Source organism: Berghia stephanieae, chromosome 1 (assembly GCF_034508935.2).
Source record: "Berghia stephanieae isolate SIO BIC M18660-M18661 chromosome 1, UCSD_Bste_1.3, whole genome shotgun sequence".
Lineage (NCBI taxonomy): Eukaryota > Metazoa > Mollusca > Gastropoda > Nudibranchia > Aeolidiidae > Berghia > Berghia stephanieae.
In genome coordinates this window covers 72,638,602-72,665,159 of record NC_088360.1, presented here as the reverse complement: position 1 = coordinate 72,665,159, position 26,558 = coordinate 72,638,602, and the positions used below count along the sequence as shown (strand labels likewise).

Below are 26,558 nucleotides of genomic sequence, written 5' to 3'. Positions count from 1 at the left end.
AATAAAACCACTTTTTGGTCTCTGCTTTGACATTGTTTTTGTTTTTAAGGGTTTTACGGCGCTTGCAACACATTTAGGTCATATCAGCGCCAGTAAAAAGGAAGTAAATTGGATAGGAAAAACATTTTAGATGTACAATTAAAAGGACTTGAGGAAAAAGTAAGGCAAGGGGAAATGGTTCAAAGAGGGAACAGATGTAGATTCCAAGAGCACTGCACTGAGTTTGAGATCACCTAAAAGTCTCACCCAGACACCAGCATAAGTCCCCACGAAGAGGAATTCACTCAAATGTTTACATATGTTCATATGTTAAGAATAAAAAATAACAGTACATAACATGAGAGATGATGTACAAGGGAAAAAATATCACCTCCCAAAAAAATAACAATATGTTTGACTATTTCCCTCCCTCCCAGTCAGGGTGTCCGACCAGGGCCAGGATAAAACCAAGAAATATCATTCCAAGACAAAGGCAGCAAGCACGTTTGAAGCAGATATAGGGAGATAGAAGATACAGTTGGTGCCTCCCTGCCCACTATGAACTCCACCCAGAAACCAGTATGTATTATGACACACTATGTCAGGGTAAACCAGTTACCAAGAAGTGAATTGACATTTAACCAGTTGATGGTCGAAGTCGTACTCTGGAAAAAAACTCGTATTTAAAAATTTGGCCAGAAAACTCGTCCTTCAAATATCGATTGATTTGAATGATCTTCATCTTAGTAAAAACTCTCAAACCTGGACTTCCCAAAGATTCTTATTTGTAGCTATTTCCTATTTTATACCGACATGATACTGCTTCAAGACGGTGAGTTACAAATAAACAACCCATCTGTGAGTCATAAATGTTTTTTATACAATTGTTTGCGTAATAAATGTTTGTTTATACAATTATTTGACATTACATTGTGTTGGAATTTTTTTCAGCGATGGGGGCGATGTTGAAGCAGGGTTGAATTTTAAACGATGTAGCTATCTGTATATAGTTTAGCGTCTTATCATAAAATTAAGAAACAAGTTTTACGATCCATATCGTGATGACTCCGACAGATTACTGTAAAATATGGGTATTTTGTGTGGGGCAAAAAAAAAAAGTGGACAAAAAAAAACAAAATGATGTTACTATAAGACGTGAAATTAAGATGAATCATTGGATAGCAATGTAGATATTTATATCAATATGTAAATGTATATCCAATATTTAATCATTTAATTTGGAGACATCTTTCAATGCAATTGTAAGATATTTATATTTGATGAAAAGAAACAACCCTTTCACTGTTTCCTTCTTGGGGAAGGATTCAAGTCAGGGCCATAGAGACACCAAGAATCCTCACTCAAAGCCATGGTCACAAAGCAACGTGGAAAAGGACATGATATGTGGAGGATAGAAATGACTTCGAGGTGCCTACCCCCCCCCCCCCTCTTCCTGAAAATTCGGGTTTCCTAAGGAGGGAGATTACTTATTTACTATAATTGTTTGTTTTTTTTTCTTTCTTCTTTTCATTATCAAATAAATATTATAAATCTCTTGGGGTTTTTTTTCTCCAATATCAAAAACGTATAAATTCAAAGCAGCACCAGTATGATAAATATGAAAATGCTTTAGATGGGAATGTACTGTTGATATTCAATGACAGTATTAATGATATCTTTGTGTTAGTATTTTTTTTCTTAACATGCGAGATATGAATGTGCCAAATGAATAAAATGACAATGTAAAGACAGGAGATCTGGTCTTGCTCCTCAATCGATAGAAATATTGCTTCTGGGACATTTCACTCTGCGTGTTTATGAGGGTTAAGTGGCGATTAAGGGGGTGGAAGGGGGGGGGGGGTCTGTATTAGTGTAATAGTGGGTGGTTAGTTGTAAACACAATGTTGTTATTGCTCATAATAATGACTTGACAACTCTCCATGGGGCTAAGGGAATAATCAAACAGTAATATGTCCACAATAATTACTTTTGTAATTTTCTCCCTTTTCATCTTATCTGTTCTTGTTAAGACTAACACAGATATTGATTGAGATTAATTTAGTTAGGTCTAGTGAGACATATTTTGGCATGTTGAAAGTGAGATTATTTAATGAAAGATGAGAGAACGGAATATTCACATTAATTGCCATGGGGTGGACAAAAAAAATAAATTATGATTAAATAAGAGGTAGATGAAATGCACTGGAATCCAAACTGATGAAATAGCAGCAAAACCAACATTACAATATTTCTAAAAATATAACATACTAAAATATGAAACAAACTAACTAGCATCATACTGACTTCATAATGATTGGAGAGTCAATTACATTTCATTTCTCTAATTACAACGCAGGGTATTTAAGAATGTAACAAAAAGTATAAATATTATATCCAAATGAAATGACATTTTTGTATGTTTAAAAGCTCAAATTTGTGTTCTAAATTTTCTTTAAAAACACAATCAAATGGGCTGTAGACAACAAATTAATACCATTGTAAGAAACTAACAATAGAGCTTATGACTGTCTTTATTACCTTGTATTTCGAGTTCAGCGTATCATAAGTAACCGGCAGAATAAATACAACTAACCAATACACATATATAAGTGTAAACATATCACAGCTAATTCTGCACTTCCGCATGCTAAAAATCAGATCACAGAATATCGATAAATAAAAATTTAGTACATTGACCATTAGGAAACACCTCTCTGATTCTATAAGTTTAATGTTACTTCCTCACTTTCCAGTCACTTGGACAGTAGAAAAATAAATAGAATAAAATATCACAAGAGAGCTTTCTCTAATTAGAAGCGCTTTGGGGAACAAAATTAAATAAACAAAATACACAAACAAAACAATGGGACTAGTTCAGTTAGTGACCAGAAATAATGCCTATCCATATGTCTATTTTGAAATACAGTGGTTTCTGTCTGCCTAAGAGCTCCAGCAAGTAAACGGCATAAAGGCAGAAAGGACACTCCGGCGAAATGTTCTCTGGTATGTACATCAAAAACCATAGAATTCCATTCTTCACATTAGTGTTACTTTTGATATAGATTCATTTCAAACAGGCTTTATTGTGTTAGGACAGTTTAATGTTTGAAAGAACATTCTGGAGTAATTAGCCATTAAATTGAGGTCCTAAATCTTTTAAAAATTGTTACACATGTGTGTAACAACGTCGGTTGAGGTTTCGAAAAAATGATTACTTCCGAATTTTCCAGTCTCCTTACACTTTGGCTAACAATGAAACACATCAAGAAAGAAACAATTGCATCATTTAATGCAAACTATTCTGGATAGTGCAGAGATTTTAAAATTATAATGATGACTATTCCAATGATGATTACAAAATACAATAACGATCTTTTTCTCACATTTGCAAATGATAAAACTAAAGTATCACATCCGCTTGCAAGCTTAAATAATTATAGGCAAATTTTGAATCACAATAAATGATTCATGAAAAATCAAATAAAAACCTCAAATAAATCACATAAAATAAATAATTTCTCTTTTTTTAACCCCCCCCCCCCCAAATAAAAAAATAAAAAAATAAAAAAACTGTAAAATGAATCAACTACCATAATAGCTCAATGGATGGTTTACAACGTGTTGCTTGGATGAAAGGCAAGTCAAGCACAATTAGAAATCCCATTCGAAGTTGAGATGATGAAAAAATGCATTTTAAAATGGTGGCTAACCTGATTTTTTAACGTTTTCCCGTAGTTAACAATGTTTAACAGTTAACCTTTTATTGTATTATTGGCTATTTACTTGAATAAGCTGATATTGTGCTCTTTTTCCCCGACTCCAGAAATATGGTTAAATTGATATAACATTTTATAGTTATTCATCTTTTAGAAAAAAATATTTTCATTCAAAAGTTGTGAGGGGACTTAAGATCCTGACATTGCAATAGTTTAAATGTAGCCCCCTTGTTGGGATCTTGTCCTTGTGCTTTGGTGGGACTTTTTGAATAACGATTATTTCCATGTCAGCGCCTGCCACCCAAGTAAATGCCTGTTCTACCTGAGTGTCTGCATTTCTTGTGAGTTTACTCTTGGAACTACGTGTGATGCCTGTGATCCAGTCCCCTTTGTCTTTCTTTTTCTCGGGTGCTTTCAATAGAAAATCGAGATTTTTTTTTTTTATTACCCCCTCCTCTTTCTAATTAGCATCATTTTATCACGTTAACATTAATCTAATATTTTCAAATATAAATTTATTATTTTATCATTTTGTAATAACCCACATGAGCTTTGAACACATCATTTTACAGACAACAATGCGATTTGTCCTTTCCAAGTATTCCACTGCTAAAGTACAATTAATTTTCACCAACTACCCCGTTGACACATAAATACAATACAGTACAATCCATCTGAATGCAGTATATCACAGATATGAAAATAATTTTTAAAAAAAGAAGATCTTTATGATTGTATATACATCCCCCCCTCCCCCACTATCCTCACCGTAAACAGCATAAACAATATTTCAGTATAGTTTATAATAAATAACATACGCCATTCTTTATCAAATGTCACTAAACAACATTGTTTTTCAGCAGGATAGTATTGTCCCACTCTCTCTCTCTCTCTCTCTCTCTCTCTTTATATTTCTCTTTTCTCCCCCCCCCCCCATCCCTCCCTCCCTCTCTCCTCTCCTCTCTCTCTCTCTCTCTCTCTCTCTCTCTCTCTCTCTCTCTCTCTCTCTCTCTCTCTCTCTCTCTCTCTATCATCTATCAGTACTAATAACAAGGCGCCAGCTTCCACAGCAAAGTACAATTTCATGGTGTGAAGACAAAGATATTTAATTTACATTTCCACATCTAATATGTTACGCGTTTAAATTTGATCCTCACAGACATGTTGCCATTTTATTTGATATGCATGAAGAATTCCGTTCAACTTTTTACTTCTCTAAAAAATGAATGATCAATATGTCGGTTCTGCTTCTAACCACATTAATATCATGATTGAAAATTGGCAATGAAGTCCTCAAAGTCTCTGATTTTATATTCTAGACCGTAATTAATTTTTTTTTACAATATGTGGACTGGGATTTCCCCCACATTAAATTTGCATTGACAGCATTGTTTACATTATGCTATTATTACCATGTATCGATTGTAAGTTGTGCCTCGTTTTATACAGTATGACAACATCAATAACTCATTTTCCAAAAGCTACGTAGACACAATCTTTTCAAATAAAACTCGAGAGGCGAGGCCTTCTTGGCCTTTAGAGAAAACGCCAGTTTTGTCTGTACCAATAAACTGCATATTATTCTCCTTACATGGTAAGAGATAAGAAACTGATGAAGTCATATAAATCCTAGTGATTCTGGCTCAGTTTCCACAGTTGAATCCGTGAGAAATATTCTACAAAGTTTTATGTCTTGTAACTAAACCTATTCTTTGAATGAGGACGGATTTGGCCTTATAGTTATAGCCAAGGTTTCAAACAATGAATGCCATGATTTTACCAGATGTAAGTGTCAAGTTAGCTTTGATTCTTGAGAATATCTGGTTGAACATTTCCAGTGTTAAATGATGGAAGGAAAAACATATCCCTCAATAAAGCAAGTTATATAAGTGTGTGTCCTTGTATGTGCACGCTTATGACAAGTTTAGCAATCTTGAAAGTCCACCTTTTCTTCCTCAACCTCTTGACTTCTTCTAATATATTGAATATCACTGAATTAATCTCTATCCTGTGCCCATGAAAATCATCAGAAACACAGTAATCGGAGCCCTTTAAATGGTTAGCAGAGGAAGGAATGCATCAGATGAGATCAGATAGAAGATAGAACTGTCTCTGTAGACCGACTATGACACCTCTCGATCAACGAGACTCTTATCTTTATTGCACTGTGGCCATTTCTCTTTTTTTCTCCATCATGTCATCTTGTTCTATGCTTTAGACAGCAATATTCTATAACCATGTATTTTCTCCATAAAAATCAAAGAGTATGATTTAGTTTTGAACAGTTTTGAATCACACAGAAGTATCAGCCATCCTGGATACTACCAAAATGTCAGCTGACCTAGTAGTCCTCGACGGCCAGTCAATCCTTTTCCTGTATTTTCCGCCTTACACTGATTATAATATCACATCTCTAATACAAAATCTTTATTGTCAACAACATTTTTTTTCTCTGCTTCACACTTCTGTATCTCTTTGCATGTGTAATGCATCCATCTGTTCTAGGATGAAGGCAATGGTGTTCTGTCGGATGACGCCTATGTGAGACTTGAGAAGGTTGATTTGGTCATTGGCTACATCGAGTTTAGAACGGAGACGGGAGTTTTCTTCAATCAGCTTTTCGCGAGCCTGTCAAAAAAGACAAAAAAAAGTATTAATGGATTGAAGGTTTGGGGTGAAATAGAATAATTATATTGGTAATGCATGGAACTCACAAGAAAATGGTAGAATCTGGGTAGAGTTGGTTTTTAATGATGATAGCCTTTTGATAGACTAACATCTTGTCCAAAGGGTAGAAAGCAGGTGCTAATGGTGCAAAACAATGCAGAACCTGTCTAAATTTCAGTTCCGTTGGCCTTATGCCTCTGTATTTTTATTCAATTTTGTTGGCTTTTGAAATATAAGAAATAATAAATTATGGTCGCTATGAAACAACTTGAAAAGTAAACTCCATAAATTGGTACATCGAATCTAGATGAGCAACTTAAAGACACATAACCTCATAAAGAATTTCCTTAATTTTTCATCAACAATAAAAAAATCTTTCTTGTAAAACTAGACATACGAATACAATGGTTTTTAGCTGAGTGCCCTAATAAGAAAAACAAACATGAGGGTAGAACTAGTATTCATGCGAAATGTTCCAAAATATATCAACAATCTATTATTTTCATTCTCAAAAGATCCTGAGCAGAGTTCTTGAAAAATCAAAAAGAAATCAGGCCACACAAAAGGTTAAAATATAAATAAATACTAAATCATTGTTACAGCGCATTTCAGCAAGATTTGCTATGCTCAATGTGCTTCAAAATGTTTCATTTATCCCCCCCCCCCCCCAGCAGGCGATATGGAACGTTATTTCCACTTCCTACAATACCAGGCACCTGTTAGGCACCTGTTAGGCATAGTTTTGTACCAGGACTCTTACAACATCCGTCACTCCCTAAACCCAGGAACTCATTCACGTCTGAGTCGAATCAAGTAATGTGTATAAAGTACATTGTATGGAACGGAATTCTCCACAATCATCATCATCTTTCCAGTCAATGACCACACTTAACATTGCTTGACAATTGTGACAAACCGAGATATTATACGAGTGAGCCACACACCCAGCCAAAATATGGATGGAGAAGGGGGAGGGGGGGGGGGGGTTGAGGAAGAGAAAAAAAGAAAGAAAAAAGACAGGAAAGTAGTTGACAAATGTGCATATAATTCAGGGAAAAGAATTTGGCAGAAATGCATTTCACTTTGTGAGAGAGAAAAAAAAGCAATCAGTCAAAATGAGCATTCAGACGGCGAGCAGTTTTGTAAAAACCGTTGTATAGTAAATATAAACAGGAAAAAAAAAAAACAATATTTAGAAGTAAAAGTCAGCTGATTATACACTCTTGACATATTTTATCTTTCAAGTATTGATTGATAGTAAAGCATAGAGACCATAAACGTATTGAAATCATTTTAAAAATCTAAAGTAGAACAATTTAACTCCCCTCCCCCCCCCCTCCTTTCATATTCACAAAAAAACACATTCAATTTTTTTCTGAAAATATAATTAAAGAGAGAACAACTCTATTGTCAGTCTACAGTCTTGTGTCTGAACACAGCCATATGGCGTTGTTCTTCCAGGCTGTTCTGTTTGCAATTTGAACTATTTTATATCAAGTTCAAATATCAAATAAATATCCTTCCTTAAAATGTGTCCCATAAAAATTGATTTAAAAAAATAAGATCTCCCTGAAAGTGTAAAGCTTTGTGAATTTTCTCCCTCAAGCTATCTGCAAAATCATATATACCACGAGTGTCTTATTAAAATGAATTGTTTGTTTGTTGGTTTATAGGAGTTTTATGGCACAAATTACCAACATAATAATCGACTTGGCTCGTAATTATCTTTATGGATTTTGAAATCACATTTAGGATAAATCTAGAATATTTCATTGTCAATCAAAAGGTCTGAGCCGAGCGCCTCTTAAGAATATAAAATATATTATGATTATTTAAAAAAATATAAAATAATATGATGAAAACGAATAATATGGGCTGCTAATCTTGAAAAAAATAAAACAAAACAAACAACTTCATTCACTTTTGCACATGGCAAAGACAAATGATTACACAACATAATTTGAATTTCTTCTTCTGTGCATGGGAAACTGGCTTAAAACATCAAAGTTAAATCTGCAAGCGACGATGTGCATGAGAGCTCATATATTTCATCTTAATTTTCATCTTTGACGTTGTGTAAAATAATAATAATAATAATAATATAATAATAATAATAATAATAATATAATAATAAATAATAATAATAATAATAATAATAATAATAATAATAATAATAATAATAATAATATATAAAATAATAAAAATAAAAATAATAATAATAATAATAAAAATAAAAAACTTTGAAGCTCACTTAAAGATTTTTCTCCAACAAAATTGGTATTGAACTAGTGCTAACAACGAACAGCAAATCTATTATTAGTACAAGAAATAAAAAAAGGAAAAACAAAAACAACAACAAAACCAAAAAAAAAAACAACTAAACAAAACAAATACAAAAATACCCCCCCACCCAAAAAAAAAAAAAAAACACAAAAAAAACAACCCAAAAATAACATATATTATAAAAACAAATAAAACAAAAAACTCAAACAATTTGATAAAAAGTCAAAAGAAACAAACAAAACAAAAATATAGCTCCAACAAAAATACTACAAAATTTAATTCGTCAACCTTTCACGGTAGTGAATGAAAATTATATGGAAGAAACAAGCAAAGGAAAATCGAAAAAAAACCCCGACATTTGTGAGGTAGTTTACCCTTGATTTTCCTTTTCTAGCAAGATTCTAAATGATGATCACATGAAGGTTACTGTACTAACACACCTCAATCTTAGATTACGTATTTTAAAAAATATTATCGCCTCTCCCTCTTCCAACTCTAAAGTAAATAAATAGTTAAAATGCCGAAAACATGTTTTTGTTGGTCGTTTCTGAAATCAACAAGAATAGGATTTGACATAAAAGACTGGTTGCATTCATAGTTCTTATGTCTCTCATACTAAACTTAACAATTAGTTTCACTTTCAATCCCTCAGCTTTAGGTCAGTCTGGGTGAACTTCTCTATTTAACAATCAACCCACATCTAAAGGATCCATACTCACATTTTCTCACCGTACTCAGGTGTAAAATGAGTACCTGGTTAACAGCATTGTCTCTGTCTCAAAACAATCGTAATATCTAAAGACATAATGACTCATGCAACATGTTAACTTTTGCTGCTGGCAAGGGACCTCTGCATGTTTAGTTGATATTTGGCACTACAAATGCTCTGGTTTTTTTTGGTTATATTTTGATTTTTTTAAAAATCTTCTTATCAAATGTCTATGGTGCCCTTTTATCATCACCACCAAACTAAACCAACAAAAACATTAAGACACATATGGTTAATACTTTATGTGCATAAAAGAATTTTAAAAATTGCTCTTGTTAAATTCCACATTTAAAAAAAAAAATACCCAAACGAAAAGAAGAGTAAAGTTTGTTATAGTGGACTTACTCCTCTTCTTCATCCTGACCGACAACAGTCTAAAGCAAGGACACAAAAATGGAGGTTGAACGAGAAAACTAAATACAATACAATATTTTAGGGAAACTTAAGCATTACAACCCTTTCAAAATGTTTCTTATGAAGTTTTCAACTCTAAAAGTAATTGAAAGTGCAGTTAATGGATTTCTCAATTTTCATAAACACTTGGCATTCTTATTCTTTATAAAAATATTTTTTTTTATAAATGTATTTTTCAATCGATTCAGAATCCTTGACTCCTTTCCATATTATACAATACTCTAAACAATCAGCTGTGAGTGTGACGGCAATTGGTCTATCACGTAAGCTTGGATATTCAATAGATTAATAGATGTCAGTAGACTTCTCCTCTCTCTCTCGCTCTCTCTCTCTCTCTCTCTCTAGACAATTAACGATATAGATTACAAATAGTTTTGTGTTGATTAATATTGTTTTGGCGGACAAAAGTGGTTAGTAGTCTTAGCCATGTGCCATCAGTTTTGGTGGACGAAATGAAGAAGGATTGTGGTCTGTCTCTTATTCTCTGTCTTTGAATCTACTTTGACAATCCATCCATTCACAATGCAACCACAAAAAGTGGGAATCAATGGAATGTAAATTTGGGGTGACTCTGTCCCAAACCTTATACATACATTTGTGTATTGCTTAAAATGATATAATATAGCCCGCAATAGTTAAGTTGGTAGAGCATCATCTCACAATCAGAAGGACCAGTATGGGCACAAGTTGCATTCAATATTTATATCTGACCCCTCTATCCGCTCACCACAGGTTATATTTTGCTGAGTCTGCTGGATCTTGTTAAAAAACTCTGTGAAAGACAAAATATTTTTATGGTCTGCATTTTAATAATCAAAACCAGGATTATTTATATCATAAGGCATTGATGTATCAATTGTTATCCACTTCATTGCAATATCAATTTAATCTTACCTCTTCTGACTTTAAAAGGCGTTCATAAAGCAGAGCCTGTTCCTCATAGTATTCCCCGTCAACCAGAGATAAATCCCGTCTGTGATGAGGAGGATGATTAAGGAGGTGATGGTGAGGATGCTGTGAGGGATTTTGTTGTTGCTGCTGTTGTGAATGAGGATGGTGTTGATGATGCTCCAACCGGCTGATACTGCTGGGACTCTCACAGACATCACTGTGGACATCGCTGCCATTGTTGGTGGACGTGCTGATTATGCTGTTGATGGTGCTAGTGCTGGAGGTGCTCATGTTGCGGAGACTGCTGGATCGACAAGACACTGCAGTGTCTGTTTGTGTGGCCTGCTGGCATGTGTGTGATGGAGACACTCGCTTTTGTTGTCTCTGAGACATTTTACGCTTGGCTGTTATGGTCAAATCATTCATTGCTACACCTTGTGTGGATGAACCCAAATAAAAATTATATTATATTTTTAAACACACCAACGGTTTTGTTCAATGTTTATTAAAAGAACAATAATAATAACAATCACAATAACAACACAATATATATATATAGGGAGTTGGCGCTGGAAGAAATGAACCAGAAAAGTTGTGTATGAAACAGTGCCAGACAAAGCAGAAAGAAGAATACAAGAAAAACCATCCAACATAATCATCCTGCCTCAACTGGGATGTGTGTGTGTGTGTATGTGTGTGTGTGTGTGTGTCCATATGCGTAGAGGGAAGTGCAAGAAGCATGTTTGACCAGTGTCTTCCAGATGTGATGCTTCCCTCCACAGTGAGCCTCAATCTAATATGTACCAGTACCAATTGGAGACTAGCGAGGCATGGCATTGATAGCCTGGTACTGTTACCATTACAGTACATATGAAGTCAAATGAGCGATTGGGATTGGAGAGTATTGGATGAGAGGAGAGCATGACGTAACTATAGTACTGGCCAAAGCACGAGGCTCTTGACCACTACCGTTAAGGCAATTGTATTCGTTACACAAGTACCGTGTGTAGTGTGTAGTCAGCAATCAAATTTTCGTCAAGTCTTTGTTTCAACTGGCATTGGACACAACCGCTTTGTTTTCTCTCGCTTCATTCAATTTGCTTGATTTTTTAATTTTATATATTTAATTAAATGAAATTGTGCTTATCATTGTTGACATTCCGGATTTTCATACTTATATGTTATATATTTAATTAAGTGAAAGTGTGCTTACCATTGTTGAGATTCCGGAATTTAAGTCGTCATTCTTTGTTTCAACCTAGGTTGGTCACAATCGCTTTTTTTTTCTCTCGCTTCGTCCAATTTGCTGGATCTTTAAATGTTATATATATTTAATTAAGGGGGGTGTTAAGTGGAAGTGTGCTAATCATTGGTGACATTCAGGAATTTAGTTTATCATTTCCTTATTGGATTATTTATTTATCACCGCATTTAAGGTAAAATAATGCAATCTTCATCATCATCATCATCATCACATATCATTATCATTATTGTCATCATCATTTGTCGCTTCCCCAATCTATTATTATCTCCCAAATATCTTACCTACCCCCTTCCCTCTCCAACATTTTTTCCTGTTATCAATTTTTTGTTCACTATAAAATTATCACGACTCCCTTCATCATCTCCTTTCTACTACTACTACTACTACTACTACTACTACTACTACTACTACTACTACTACTACTACTACTACTACTATTACTACTACTACTACTATTGCTACTACTACTACTACTACTACTACAACTACTACTACTACTACTATTGCTACTACTACTACTATTGCTACTACTACTACTACTACTACTACTACTACTACTACTACTACTACTACTACTACTACTACTACTACTACTACACCACAACAACAACAACAACAACAACTACTACTACATACTACTACTACTACTACTGCTACTACACACTACTACTACTACTACTACTACTACTACTACTACTACTACTACTACTACTACTACTACTACTGCTACTACTCTACTACACTACTATTACTACTACTACTACTACTACTACTACTACTACTACTACTACTACTACTACTACTACTAGTACTACTACTACGACCTCTACTGCCATCACCACCATCACATTGAAGTGCTTCTTTTTCACAAAATTATGTTCGTTATTACTCAATAAGGTTCAGTGTTGACTATCAAACTGCCCACTACTGTAAAAAAGAAACAAACAAAATCTCCCAAAAGTCTCTCTCTCTCTCTTTCTCTCTCTCTCTCTCTCTCTCTCTCTCTCTCTCTCTCTCTCTCTCTCTCTCTCTCTCTCTCGTCTTCTCTCTCCCATTGTTGTATTTTTAGTCCATCTCAAATAAAGTTTTGTGTACGGATATTTCTAAACAAAGCTTAACTAGTCATCTCATCGTGATTTATAATTTGAATTTGATATAGGCTATTTATTAGTAAATCTTCACTCCGACAACTTTAATGAGTTAAATAATTACAACTCGTCTCTTACATCACTGCCACATTGCATACGGTCTTTACTAACTCTCACTAACACACTGCCTACACACTACACAGCGCTAGTCAATGGCCTTAACCACTCGGCTCAAGATGCGTGTGACAAGGCCTTTACTCTCGTCGGCCATGGAGGAGAGGCATAAGGGAGATAAGTGAGGAGTAATTGTGATTAAGTATCAGATTCAAAGGTAAAGACTTTGCATGCGAGCTGAGTGCATAATCAACAATGTGACATAGTGGTTTTGTCATCTTATTCCACCTCTGAATTTGGCAAGACACACTAAACCCTGTATTATGATGAGACCATCCCAAAATTACCCATGTTTACCTTCCTCACATTCTTTGTAAAATACTCATAACAGAAACCTCAAAAACATGGAAATCTCAAACAAATAGACCCGGTTATGACTTGTTCGAGATTTCTTTTCTGTGCTGTATCTATCTATCTATCTATCTCTCTGACTATCAATCTACCTATCTATCAATCGATCTATCTATCCCTCTATCTATCTATCCTTTGTTGTTATTTTTTCCCTGTTCTTTTTTTATTTTTTCTTTCTCCAAAATTCCTGTTAACAATGATTCTTCAATCATGACATAAAACATAAATCAAGAAAAATTATATCTTCGAAAAAAATAACGGTCTTACCTTTTATGAGATTATTTTTAAAATTACATGAATTGATTTTTGAAAAAAAGAAAGAGAAAGCGTCCTGACCGCCATAAGGGGATATAAAATTGATAATAAGAGAAAAATGTAAACAAGGTATACTATACAAACCTACTGTAGAAGAGATGAAAGTCAATTACCATTGGTTAAATGTTCAGATCTTTTGCTGCCTTTACTCCGACACTCCATCACCACCAAGTCTTTGCAATGCTTGTGGGCGTTGATGCCGCAATCTGGTCAAATATAAATAACACAAAAATAACTATCTAAGATAGATTTGCACTTTTAAAAAGGTGAAAGACTTGCAGACATCCCTGATAAATGCTTTTGCCTTTTTTTTCCATCACATTTTTAACCCTCCTCCTCTCATTTTTTGTATTAAAATGTGCAATTAAATCATAAACGCAATTTTTAACTTCGTTTATTATCTTTTTTTTTTTTTGATCAGAAGTAAACAAAAAATCAACTTATATGTGCTCATTATCAAAAGTTGCCACCCTTGCCTTAAATATGAACTTCAGTGGCAACAAAATTCGTGGGTTTTCATTATTTATTATTATACATGCAACTATCGTTTTGTAAAGTAATTAAGATGGCAACAATCAGTTTCATAAATCAATCTTTAAGCCATATTGTTTATTTTTCTTCACTACCCATTAATATTATCGTTCTTGTTCTTGTTCTTCTTCTTCTTCTTCTTCTTCTTCTTCTTCTTCTTATTCTTCTTCTTCTTCTTCTTCTTCTTCTTCTTCTTATTATTATTATTGATATTATTATCAGTTTTAACAAGTTAAAACTGACAAACTGAATTTGAATAAAGTATCAACAAATATTTTAAAATTATGAATCAAAAGCAAATTCTCCACAAACCTTTACATTTCCAGCCTTGTTTGATTATCCCCCACAACTGAGAAGTAAAATAAATACATTTTTACGTTTTTATTTAATTTAATGAATATATATATATATTATATTATATATAATATATATATATATTATATATATATATATATATATATATATATATATATATATATATAAGATAGATAGTATGCAGATGACGTCACTCAGGCCTTTGTTATTGTTTTTGCCATCCGCGTTTGTGAGTTGTTCTCACTTAACTGTATTAACCAGACTATAAAAGTTCATGGTTACACAGAGTTTGTGTGTTGGTCCGTTATACTTCCGGATGGCAATGTTGTGAACTCCTTGGCCAAGCGCATTCTATCTATATATATATATATATACAAAACAACAAACAAAAAATATGATTTAAACATCCTGCGAAAATCACATCATCTTTCTAGTTTCCAAAATTTTGATGAAATCTAAAAAATGAAGTAAAAGAAAAGCTTTGAAAACGAAATAAATCGTCGTAAAAATAAAGCAGTTGTCTGCCAAAATAATATACTAAATGCCTCCCATAAAGTATTGAGTAAGAAGTCTACTCCCACATTGACGGGAGAAGTGTATCTCTATTTGTAAAAGACAAAAAATGTCGCACAATCAAATTTAACAGCATAAGATACTTTATAAATATCAATACAAAAGAAAAAAATCATTTATAGTATGAAGTTGAAAAAAAATCCTACCAGTCCTGTACAGTGTATGCAGTATGTTGGTTTGAAGTAAGTTGTCTCGGTGAATGCATGCTTAAAGCTGTTTCTCAATGCATGACTGTTGGCACGAATAAAGTAAATCTTCATCTCTTTCTTGCTAATCATACCATCCCTGGGTGAAATGATAATTAACAAATTCAGTTTTACAGTATAGAATATACATTTTTGTAACATAAAGCTAAAAGTACATTTTGAAAGGAAGCTCAATAGGCAGATCATTAAAAAAATTACATGAAAAAGACCCTGATTGGAATACATTGTCTTGGTTGTGTACGTACATATAAAAAATGTTAGAGCCCTCTCAGTAGTCATATTTAAAAGAAAGTTTTTTAAAAAATGATAGAAAATATTATTTGTACAAAATAAAAAAAAAACGAGGCACATCCTACAATCCCGGGTCCTGTATCAATCCCATTTTTAATCGCAGTGTAAATGTCACTGTCTAAAACAATTGGAGTGGGAGAATTTTTTTGTTTTTGTTTTTGTTTTTTTTGGCTTTAATTCACATTAGACATAAGTGAAGAAAATAGTCATTTAAAATTTATCCATATCTGTTCAGACAAGGTTTAAATCATAGGGACGATATTAAATCTAAACTGAACCGCTCTGTATTTAACCTTTCTTCCATAGTTGCTAATCACCTGTGGGATCTTCCTTAAAAAAGGTTGTACATACTGATATGTAAACAATCACGGGAGAAATTAAATAATAATTTGACCAAATCTAATACATTTGGAATGTGCAGAACACGAAAGTCGTGGAATTGTCCAGTAATCATAAGCTCTGAATCGAATGTCCAGTTGAAGAAGGCTGGGCTTTTTTTTTCTCCTCTTCTCATTTACTAGTACTTTTCTACCTACTTTGACTGGAACAGTATCATACACAGTTTTTCCTGGCACATATAGCCCTTACATGGAATGGGGTGACTAAGACAGGCCTCCAAATGTGTCAATTTTTTCATATCTTTATATGATACATTTTGACATTGAAATAACCAATCCAATTTTACTTTTCTAAATTGTGGGAAGGGGTGGAATCTATCAAATGATGTATATTTTCCCATATTTGTTTAATAACTTTCAATCCGGGAGGTACATTTGGGGGCTGGTCTTACTTACCCCTATTCCACGGTACTTACTTGTCAGCATCCAGTACACAGAATGAATCAATGAAAGGAAAGTTTCCAGTGATGGATTCAAACTCCTCATGTGAAATAAACCCATCCTTGTCATGGTCATAGTTCTTGAAGACAGCCTAGATGGAAAAGAAATTGGTTAATACAATGAAGAAAACAAAGACATACATGAAGTTTTCATAACACAATAAATGAATGACGGATTAGATTTTCCCTTTACCAAAAGGCAATTGTTTCACATTGAAACAAGAACAAAATTCTTGAGATCTTTCATTTGAACGTCAACCAAGAGATAATGCCAAGACGGGTGTAGTAAAATGAACGATGAGCGGATGTAAAAAAGTAATATAGCCGTCAATACATATTCTTACATTTCTAATCTGTCTTGGGGTGTTAAGGAATGAAAATATTCCATTTATTCTTACAGTAGACCCAAGAAAACACAATTTACATTTTGCGTAATACAAATGGAAGGTTATCTCGTTTTTAACTAACTCTCACACAATATCTATTTCTATCTATCACCAGATACTCTTTTGTCCTAACCCAAGGACACAGCACCACCTGGGCCAGGGAGTTGCGACCGTTACAAACACCGACCTTATTTATTTCTTAATCCATTTTCTCTTATTTGTCGTTTTCACTATTACCATTACATATACCAAAATCAAGGTATTGGCAAGACTATGGCTTTAAATATTATAACATATTGCTTGTTTATAGACCGACAACAGGGTGTCCCGGTAACTCAGTTGTAGAGCACTTGCTTCCCACGCACAGAGACAAAGATCAATCCTGGATGCAGTCAAGATTTTTTTCCAACCCCCCTGTCCTACCAGCAGTAAATGGATAGCTGGGTATGTTATATCTGGTGGAAAATACTTCGTGATTGACTAGCATCCTATCAAAAGGGTAGCAAGCAATAATTGCTATTGTCCGTTTCATGTTATAGAAACTGGGATAAATTCTGGCTCCATGGACCAAATGGTTCTGAAGGATCACTTTTTTTTTTTTTAGACTGACGACTAACTTACCTCTACCATATCGTGAACATGTTTGTTGATGGTTTCAGAGTCTGGAGGTTTGATACCGGACAACCAGTCAGCAAAGACAACAGGCTTTGTAGGGGTGGTTGGCTGAGAAATCAAAAGGGGAAATAAAACACATTAAAACTGAATGACATCATTTTAGGCCCTACATGAATAGGCACAACTCAAATCCATACATTCCTCTCAATTAAAGTTCCATTCACATCTTAGAGAAGAAGAAGGATTTAAAATATGTGAATCTCCGTTAAAAAGTAAGAAGAAGAGTCGTTTGCTACAGCAGGAGAAAATACAGAATATTTTTTCATTTCTTATGCACATCATCGAGTTGCTAAGTAGAACTGAGTATTACAAATGATGGCTTAACATAACTTAGTAAAATAATGGCTAGTATTACCGAAGACAAAGATCCTCTAGGTTCCCTGGCCAAGGACAACTCGTAGATTTCATCCTCTGTGTGGTACAGATCTAATGACAACTGTTAAAAACAAACATGAAATCTAATTCAATTCAATGTCTAAATACATCATAGACTTCATTATAATTTACAATATTTTTCAAATCTATTTCTCGTTAAATATTAATTTTCAAAATCATGCAGTAAAGTCAAGGTTAAATCCTCAACAAATGGGGAAATTTCAATGTGTCAATAATTCCATTGGGAATAGGAATATCATGCTATAAACTCAAGTAGTCCGAAAAGCATTAAGAATTGCATGTGATTGTTCATAATTTAACGATAGTATTACTGATCAATAGTTGCTCTCTTAAAATGATTTTAAAAAGTGAAGCATAGGCACAAACAAATAGATAAAATTCCAGTCACAAATGACAAATTGAAGACCTCTCTTCAACAATATAAAGTGAAATATGATTTGTCGGGTAATGAATTGTTTCAAGGCATTTTTGCCAGGAAATTTTTGAATCTAAGAATGTCTAATAAGCTGTCCCTCCAGGAAAATGCAGCCTCATCGGCATCCGATGCGGCCGCATCCTGTGACCTTCCGCATCCGACTCCGCATCCGTCAGCAAAAAGCTTAAAATAAAAAAATAGAAAAATTGCCTCTTTTTTTTTTTACAGAAAATGTTGGCCTTGTATTTTTTTCCTCGTAAATTATCTCTCTGTTATGTATTATTATATTTGTTATTTTCAATGTATAATGTAAGCATTTGAGTGTATTCCTCTTTGTTGGATTTTGTGCTTGTGTCAGGATGAAACTTATAGATGATCTCAAACTAAGTACATTAGTGGTATGCTCTTGGAATCTACATCTGATCCTTATTTGTTCCTAGTTCCCCTATGTCTTACTTTTTCTTGGGTGCTTTATTAATTGTAATTCTAGAACTTTGTACTATCCCATTTTCTTCCTCTTTACTGGCGCTGATATAACCTTAATGTGTTGCAAGCGCAGTAAAACCCTAAAAAAAAACAATAGTCTGGTATATATTTCTGCTTTTTAGTCGTTTTTAATGAAAATGTAGCTTTTAAACCTATCAGTATTCATATTTATTGTGAAAATTAGATTTTGGGGGTTACAAAAGCAGGCAAGAACATGCACAAATGTCGGATTTTTGGCATAATTTATGGCATAATGTCGAATTTATGGCATAATTTTCCTTTTTTGGGCATAATATTGGCATAATTTTGCCCCAAATATGGCATAATTCCGCGGGGACAGAATAAGGCCAATCGTCAGAAAAAGAGAGAACCAAAGGTGTAAATGACGGCTTAAATATCTATCTGACACTCTCTAATCTATGAGGGATGAATTAGACACTGTGCCATGACAATGAGCAAATGTAGAATTGGTGTAGTAAGTAGAGCAAAATCAATAAATGATTGTCAAGGGTAGTTCATTAAATTCTGCATTGCTGTCTAGTGTTATGAATAATTGCCTTGCCACCTGCATGTCAAAGATTCGAATCCAGAGGTAGAAGTTGCAAACTGGAGTTTTTGTGAGTAAAGGGTCTTTGTAAAAGACAATTTATTCACATTTTTTTCATGAGACCCGTCGAGTGTAAAGTGGGTATCTGGTCAGAAATAGAGGTAACACTATTAAAAATTATAATATTGTAAGTCCTGTCCTTATGGCTTAGAATCCTTGTAAAGTACTTGCACATATTGAATCAGTGTTGTACCACATTGTACCAAGCTCAAATATTTAAAACATTTATATTCACAACCGTACCCTTAAAGTATTGACTAAGTCCATGTTAGCATCTACTGGAATGGTTTCTTGATGTTGAAGCCTGGTTAGTTCCCTCAAAATCACCCCTAGCTGTGTCATCTTGCGGAAATTGAGAAGGTTTCCATCTACTCTATCGGGTAGGGCTACGTGGAGGGATATGAGATCTTTCAAATGGACACCTCTGTGGAAAAAGGACAATAAATAAAGTATAATCATTAAGACAACAGGAAATTGGGTTGAATAGGAATAAACTTTTTTTTTAAAATGAATTCCTGCAGCGTTTCAATACCAATACTGTTATAACCAAGAAAAAATAATAAATATGAAGAATGGGGAAATGTTTGATTTAATGAACAGTGAGGTATGGATAAGGAGTTTGTGTTTTAAATTTTAGTTTATTTCTAGGATTTTTAATACTTGTGACTGACATTATTTGATTAGGTTAGCCAGAGCCTAGTAAATCGATGATACATGACACATAAAATAGATATTAAGAATGTAGTAACTGTAATGCTTGTGAATAATATAAACCTTTAAAAATCAAGGAAGAACAGCATAGAAAAACTTCAGTATATCTACAATCTGTGTCCAGTGTAAGGCCACCCAAAGTGCCATGCATACATACAGTAGCCAGTACCAGATTCTCAACAAAAAACAAAGGAGACACTCAGATAGATCATTTACAAGAAAAGAATAGCATGTTATTACACATTCGCCTCTCTGATGGTAATAGAATACTGGGGAAAACCGAGATATGTGTTTGAGTGAATCATATATGAAACGGTGGATGTGTAGACAATGGTTAATGGATGGGATAGTAGTTTAATAAATAAATCAACTTTGGGTTCAACGTTATTTTTGGGCAACTTTCCAATACAGAATGTAGTCATATGCAAATCAAATGATAGTTGTGGAGTATTGAAGTTAATGGGTAAAGTGAGATGATGTAATTTTGTTGAGAAAATGAATCAAAGGATAAATGGATTAAAGATGACAACGAGAATTGATGGATGGGATTGTGGCCAAACACTATCTGGATTTTTCCAAACACGATCCGAATATGGAATTCCCTGCCTGAAAATAGCAGAAACATTAATAGCCAAACGGAATTTAATTGAAAGATATATAAGATCATAATGAAGGTGTGGGTATGTCCAGCCATCTTCATCACATTCACAGTCATTATTACGGCCATAGTCACAGCCACAGGGAGAAAGCGTAGCTCAGCGATATGGTCTTTGCTTCATACCCGTAAGGTGCCGAGTTTGAATACCCCTGTACTTTGTGGCCTTGAGAAAGTCACCTCACCCTAGATCACTTTGCCGTGCTGCAATAAGGCTGATGCTTGGGTTATTCAAGTCTTCCTTTGGAATAGACCCTAAAGGCAAATTTCTCTCTGGCATGAATAAAGGGAATTTTATTTACTTATATATTCATTTATCTATCTACAATTGGACCAAGTTTAGACTGAAGATGAATGGAAAAATGGGTGGAAGAGTAGCTGAACTGAATGGTTTGTAGATGAATGACTCATTGGTTGGATAATAAGGAAAAACAATACTTACAGGATTGGAACCTTGGGCCCTGAGCACTGGTGATAAACTTTACGGTAATTACTGAAGTTGTTGTTGCTTGAAAGCAGCTCAGACAGTTCCAGCAAAGTCTTTTAGGGAAAAAATGAAAGGAAAAAGTGTCAATTTCTTCACAAGAAGTCTCTTTAAATATTTTTTAAAATGTAAGTGATTCCCATTGTTGTCAGTTAAATGGAAGGATCACTGTGGTATCAGACTTATTTCTCGTATAATCATATAATAATGAAAATACTAATAATTATAGTAAAAGTAGAAATAGTAGTAGTAGTGGTGGTGGTAATAATAATAGTAGTAGTAGTAGTAGTAGTAGTAGTAGTAGTAGTAGTAGTAGTAGTTGAGTACAGTTCACTCCTCTTAATCACACATCGGTTAATCACATACTCTGCTTATACGCTACACATTCCCGAAAAACTGAATCTTTAAAACATAATCACGCCATTTAATTGCACACTATCTCTGCTTAATCGCTACACCTTTATTGGAGTGACAACCAACAGCCTTATGAAATCAACGATGCTGTTCCCGCTCCACACAACTTTTCGACCAAAGCATTCAATCGATTCGTAACAATGGACAACAACATACCCATCAGCCGTGAACTGACATCTCAGGAGGTTCAGCTACACAAAAGACAATGCCTAGATAATGAAAATGAGGATGAGTCATTGGAATGTGACACACCAGCCCTGATAAACACTGAAAAACTTAACATGGTAGACAAACTATGCCGCTAAATCCAAGAAGAACACTTGACAGATGATCTATATTGGCGAGATTGGAGACAAAGGTTTATAAACAGCTTGCACAGAATAGAAAACAATGCTTACAGTTCTAACAAACAATAATTCACATTTTGTTGTCGATAAAACATAAAAAAGAAAAGATTTTTTTTTAAAATAAAAAGAAGAAAAAAAACATAGACAAAAAAAAAAAAACAACAAATAAAAAAATAAATAAAAAACAATACATTCTAATGATGTCATGTCTAGAACGTGACGGTCCCAAGACTTTAGAAAACTCAGAAGTGAAGGTCCTACATGAATGGCACATGAAATCCGGTGCCTAGATGCTATTTTAGCTTCTCCGCTTAATCGACACACTAACCTAAACTCCCGAGGGATTGCGATTAAGTCGAGTCGACTGTAGTCGTAGTAGTATTAGAAGTAGTAGTTGTATTAGTAGTAGAAGTAGTAGTAGTAGTAGTAGTAGTAGTAGTAGTAGTAGTAGTAGTAGTAGTAGTAGTAGTAGTAATAGTAGTAGTAGTAGTAGTAGTAGTAGTAATAATAGCAGTGGTAGTAATAGTAGTAATAATAATAATAATAATTATAATAATAATAACAATAATAATTATGGTATGATAATATAACAACAACAACAAAAATAACAACAACGAGATATGATAATAATAATAATAATAATAATAATAATAATAATAATAATAATAATAATAATAATAATAATAATAATAATAATAATAATAATAATAATAATAATATAATAATAATGATGATGATGATGATGATGATGATGATGATGATGATGATGATGATGATGCTTTTGTTTTCACCTTTTGAGATTCAGGTGGAAGACAAGATAGTGTTTTGGACAATCTGGCCAGGGCGCTGTGTGACAAGCCCCCCACTATGGCCATCAGAGTGTTGAAGTTCTGGAGATCACGAAGATGCTGGAGACAAAAATAAAATACATAATGTTCGCCCTAAAAAACCCAAAATAAACCTCCTTTTCTCATTGTCCAGAAAACTTTTTTACTCCATATGGTTTTGATTGTTTTTTAAAGGTTTTACGGTGCTTGGGTCACATTTAGGTCATTTTGGCGCCAGTATAAAGGAAGAAAAGGGGATAGTCAAAAAATTCTAGGTTTACAATTAAAAGCATAGAAGAAAAAGTAGACAAAGGGGTCTGGTTTAAATAGATAACAGGTGAAAATTCCAAGTATACACCATCAGTGTACTTAGTTTGAGATCACCTAATAGTCCCATTCAGACAAGCCCAAGTCCCAATTAAGAGGAATACACTCAACTGTTTACAATTCATGATATTCGAAATTCTAAAAACTGTAATAGTACATAACAGATGGATGATTTACAAGGAAAAAAAATACCATCTCCCAAAACTAAATTATAAATTTGACTGTTTCCCTCCCAGTCAAGGATTCCGGCCGGAGCCAGGACAAAACCAAGTAATCCCATTCCAAGACAAATACAAAGCAAATTGCAAAAGAGATCTAGGGTGATAGAAGACACAGTGAGTGCCTCCCTGCCCACGATGGGAGGACAAAAAGACCCCACCCAGTATCCATAGATTACAATGACCTCCATCAGTGCCGCTTTAAGGTTTTGTGGCATGACATTTGCCTTCAGGCCTGTAGGTCCATGTTTTGAATCTTGCTCTGATTGGTGTAAAGTTGAGTCATTAAAAAAGGCCCTCTATTCACATTCTCTCACTGCATTCAGGTGTAAAATAAATAGATGGCCGATAAGAGAGTTGTCTCTTTAAAAATATTGTAATAGCCTTCTTTCTGCATGATGTCTCATCCTACATGTTGAATGGTGTTCTTGGATTGGAATGCCTAGTCAAGCGCTTTGAGCACATTTAAAGAACATTGCACTATATCAAAGCTCAAAGTTTGTTTTTAAATCAAAGGTTCTTAAACCTGAGTTTCTTTAAAGAAAACAAAGAAAAGAAAATGAAATATGATTGACTTACTTTGGAGACATCAATAAATTTACATATGACGTTAGCCCTTTGTTGGGGAGTGGTCTTGCTGAGCACCATGCATTGGACCCACTGGGACAGTCCGTTGAAGAGGGATATGGATCGCTCTAGTTTGGGCTGATCTTTCAGAGACGCAGACACTGCATAGTTTTTATAATCACAGAACTGAAAACAAAATATTTATGAAAGTATTTGAAGTAGAAAAGAAAAATTTAAATCACAATGAACCAAAATACATACACATTTAGTTAGAAGTTGTTATTTCATACCTAAAAAAAACCCCAACAATTTCCTAAAAACAAACAATCTAATGAAATGATAGCGAAATTGGTAGGTCGGTGTTAATTTGACTTTATTAATAAAGCTAAATTAAGAAAAGCATATTTTCCTATCGGAAAATGTGTATAAGGACATAGAGGTGACATAAAATTTTATTCCAAACTTAATTTTTTGTCACCCTTTAGATAGGATATTAGTTTATTTCATACAAAGTATTTTCTGCCATCCAGCTATGGATAGTGGATATTTTAGTAATATTATATACTTAATTATTTCGACTATGTCAAAATCAGCTTCATTCCTCTTCTAATTGACCTTCAAGATTTGCATTCTAAAATAAATGCTCAGCGTCTGAGGGTGTACACATTACGTGGAAATATGTTTTGATTGAATATTTGTGTTCAACAGTAAGTTGAGATTGCTTGATTCATATCCATGTTCTACAAATATCATACCAGCAGGATAAACTCTACTTTGGATGACACAATAACAGGAAACAAAAGTGTAATGTCAAAAAACTGGTTTCAATCTCATTGGGAGTGTCCTTTCTTTCGGAGGACTGAATACATAACTTGTGTAAATGATCTTCTGGTTTCAGAGTGATGGAATTCCTAGTCTAAATATATACTGGCCATCAATTAAGATCATCATCCCTCTTTTACGTCCCGTAATCCTCAGAATCTGCCTATATATCCTGCTACTAAAATAGTTATGCTACCTTATGATTGAATACGGAACCAATTCATTATAAGTCCCCTGAAGGACTGTTTACCATACACACTTCCAAGGATTTTGGAACTGGAAAAGTAGGTGTGACGTCACGACTTTTATTCCCTATTGGTTGACATCTAAATTTTACCAATTCTATTCTCATAAGACAAGAACTGTAATTTGAATAAACCTTATTTGACTGTTTTCTACGTGGTGTCCCCTGACTCAGTGATATTAGTCAGTCTTGTCTTGTGAAAATGTTCAATTGATGTTCAGCATGGTCAGATACTGGATGGGTGAAAATTATTGAAAAACGCCGGCACCAACGATGTGTCCTTGTAAATGGTTAAAGGCCGGTCACAAAAATTGTGAAACATTAAGTACAATAAGAACGCCAGACATACTGAGTAAAATGGAAATTTTGTTTGGAAAATTGGTTTCAAAAGGAATGCTGGGGAATGAATAAATGAAGCTTTGTGAAATTCATTGAGAAAGGTGGAACTGCACTATTAATGAGGTTAACGCTCATCAAATCATTCCCCCCCCCCCCTTTTGATTGACAGTATTTGAGTGACATCTTAAGTTTTATAATAATATCATCAGAAATTAAACTGGAAAAAGCAATAGAAAGTAAACAAAATTATTTTTAAAAAAAACATAACAAAACAGAAAACAAAAAACAAAACAAAAAAACATACAATCAACACACAAATAAACAAACGGACTCTGAGATTCTAGGTCACTACTTACATTGATTCTTCTGAATGCCTTGTACTCGAGGTAGGTCAGTTGCGCTGCAAGCTCTTTCGGCTCCAAATGATTGAAGACTAGCGATACCTTTCTTGAATGCTTGCCCCAGGTTGTGTTACGTACAGACATGCTACGCATCCAGTCATAAGACGGGCTAGGGATATATGAAACAATCAAATTGAATTCAGGATATGTACTATTGGATATAAATCACTGCACTCTGATTGTCCTGGATACATTAATGAAATGCTTAAATTCTACGTTTCAGCCAGAAACCTAAGATCAAAGTCTGAAAATCACATTCTGGTGAAGCCAAAAATGACTCACAAAATCGGCGAGCATGCGTTTCAATATTCGGCACCCTTCCAAGATTATCAGAGAAAGTAATGATGCACAATTCTTTAAAAACACCGTACAACATTTCTTTTTTATATGAAACACTGCATAACTATATTGCTTTGTTTTATGCCAGGTGTTTTGAGAGAATGTATGTTTGAGTGACTGGTATTACGTTACTTTTAACTGCTTTGAGCTTGTTAAGTTACACGGTAAGGCTTTATATAAAAACCATATTTTCTTATAATATTACTAAATTGAATTCAGTTCAAATTTAATTT

General features: G+C 34.0%; 1 protein-coding gene across 6 annotated transcripts in view; it reads right to left on the bottom strand.

Annotated features, from left to right (window-relative positions):
* Nucleotides 1–1,482: 1,482 nt before the first annotated feature.
* Nucleotides 1,483–26,558, bottom strand: part of LOC144956062 (ras guanyl-releasing protein 3-like) — a 107,546-nt gene continuing 82,470 nt past the window's right edge. For 2 of the 6 annotated variants that reach the window (XM_078886386.1, XM_078886395.1), the window contains exons 6-18: nt 25,942–26,095; nt 24,193–24,366; nt 23,033–23,149; nt 21,439–21,536; nt 19,874–20,054; nt 18,082–18,162; nt 17,673–17,774; nt 16,642–16,757; nt 15,477–15,615; nt 14,755–14,791; nt 14,025–14,117; nt 10,723–11,153; nt 1,483–6,323 (exon numbers count right to left, since the gene is read on the bottom strand). In XM_078886386.1, the coding sequence (XP_078742512.1) occupies nt 6,153–6,323; nt 10,723–11,153; nt 14,025–14,117; nt 14,755–14,791; nt 15,477–15,615; nt 16,642–16,757; nt 17,673–17,774; nt 18,082–18,162; nt 19,874–20,054; nt 21,439–21,536; nt 23,033–23,149; nt 24,193–24,366; nt 25,942–26,095 (1,894 nt within the window). In that variant the 3' untranslated portion in view covers nt 1,483–6,152. Of the gene's footprint in view, nt 6,324–9,759; nt 9,789–10,722; nt 11,154–13,995; nt 14,118–14,754; nt 14,792–15,476; nt 15,616–16,641; nt 16,758–17,672; nt 17,775–18,081; nt 18,163–19,873; nt 20,055–21,438; nt 21,537–23,032; nt 23,150–24,192; nt 24,367–25,941; nt 26,096–26,558 lie in introns of all 6 variants that reach the window. The other 4 variants (XR_013641870.1, XR_013641873.1, XM_078886403.1 and 1 more) reach the window with 3 other exon arrangements.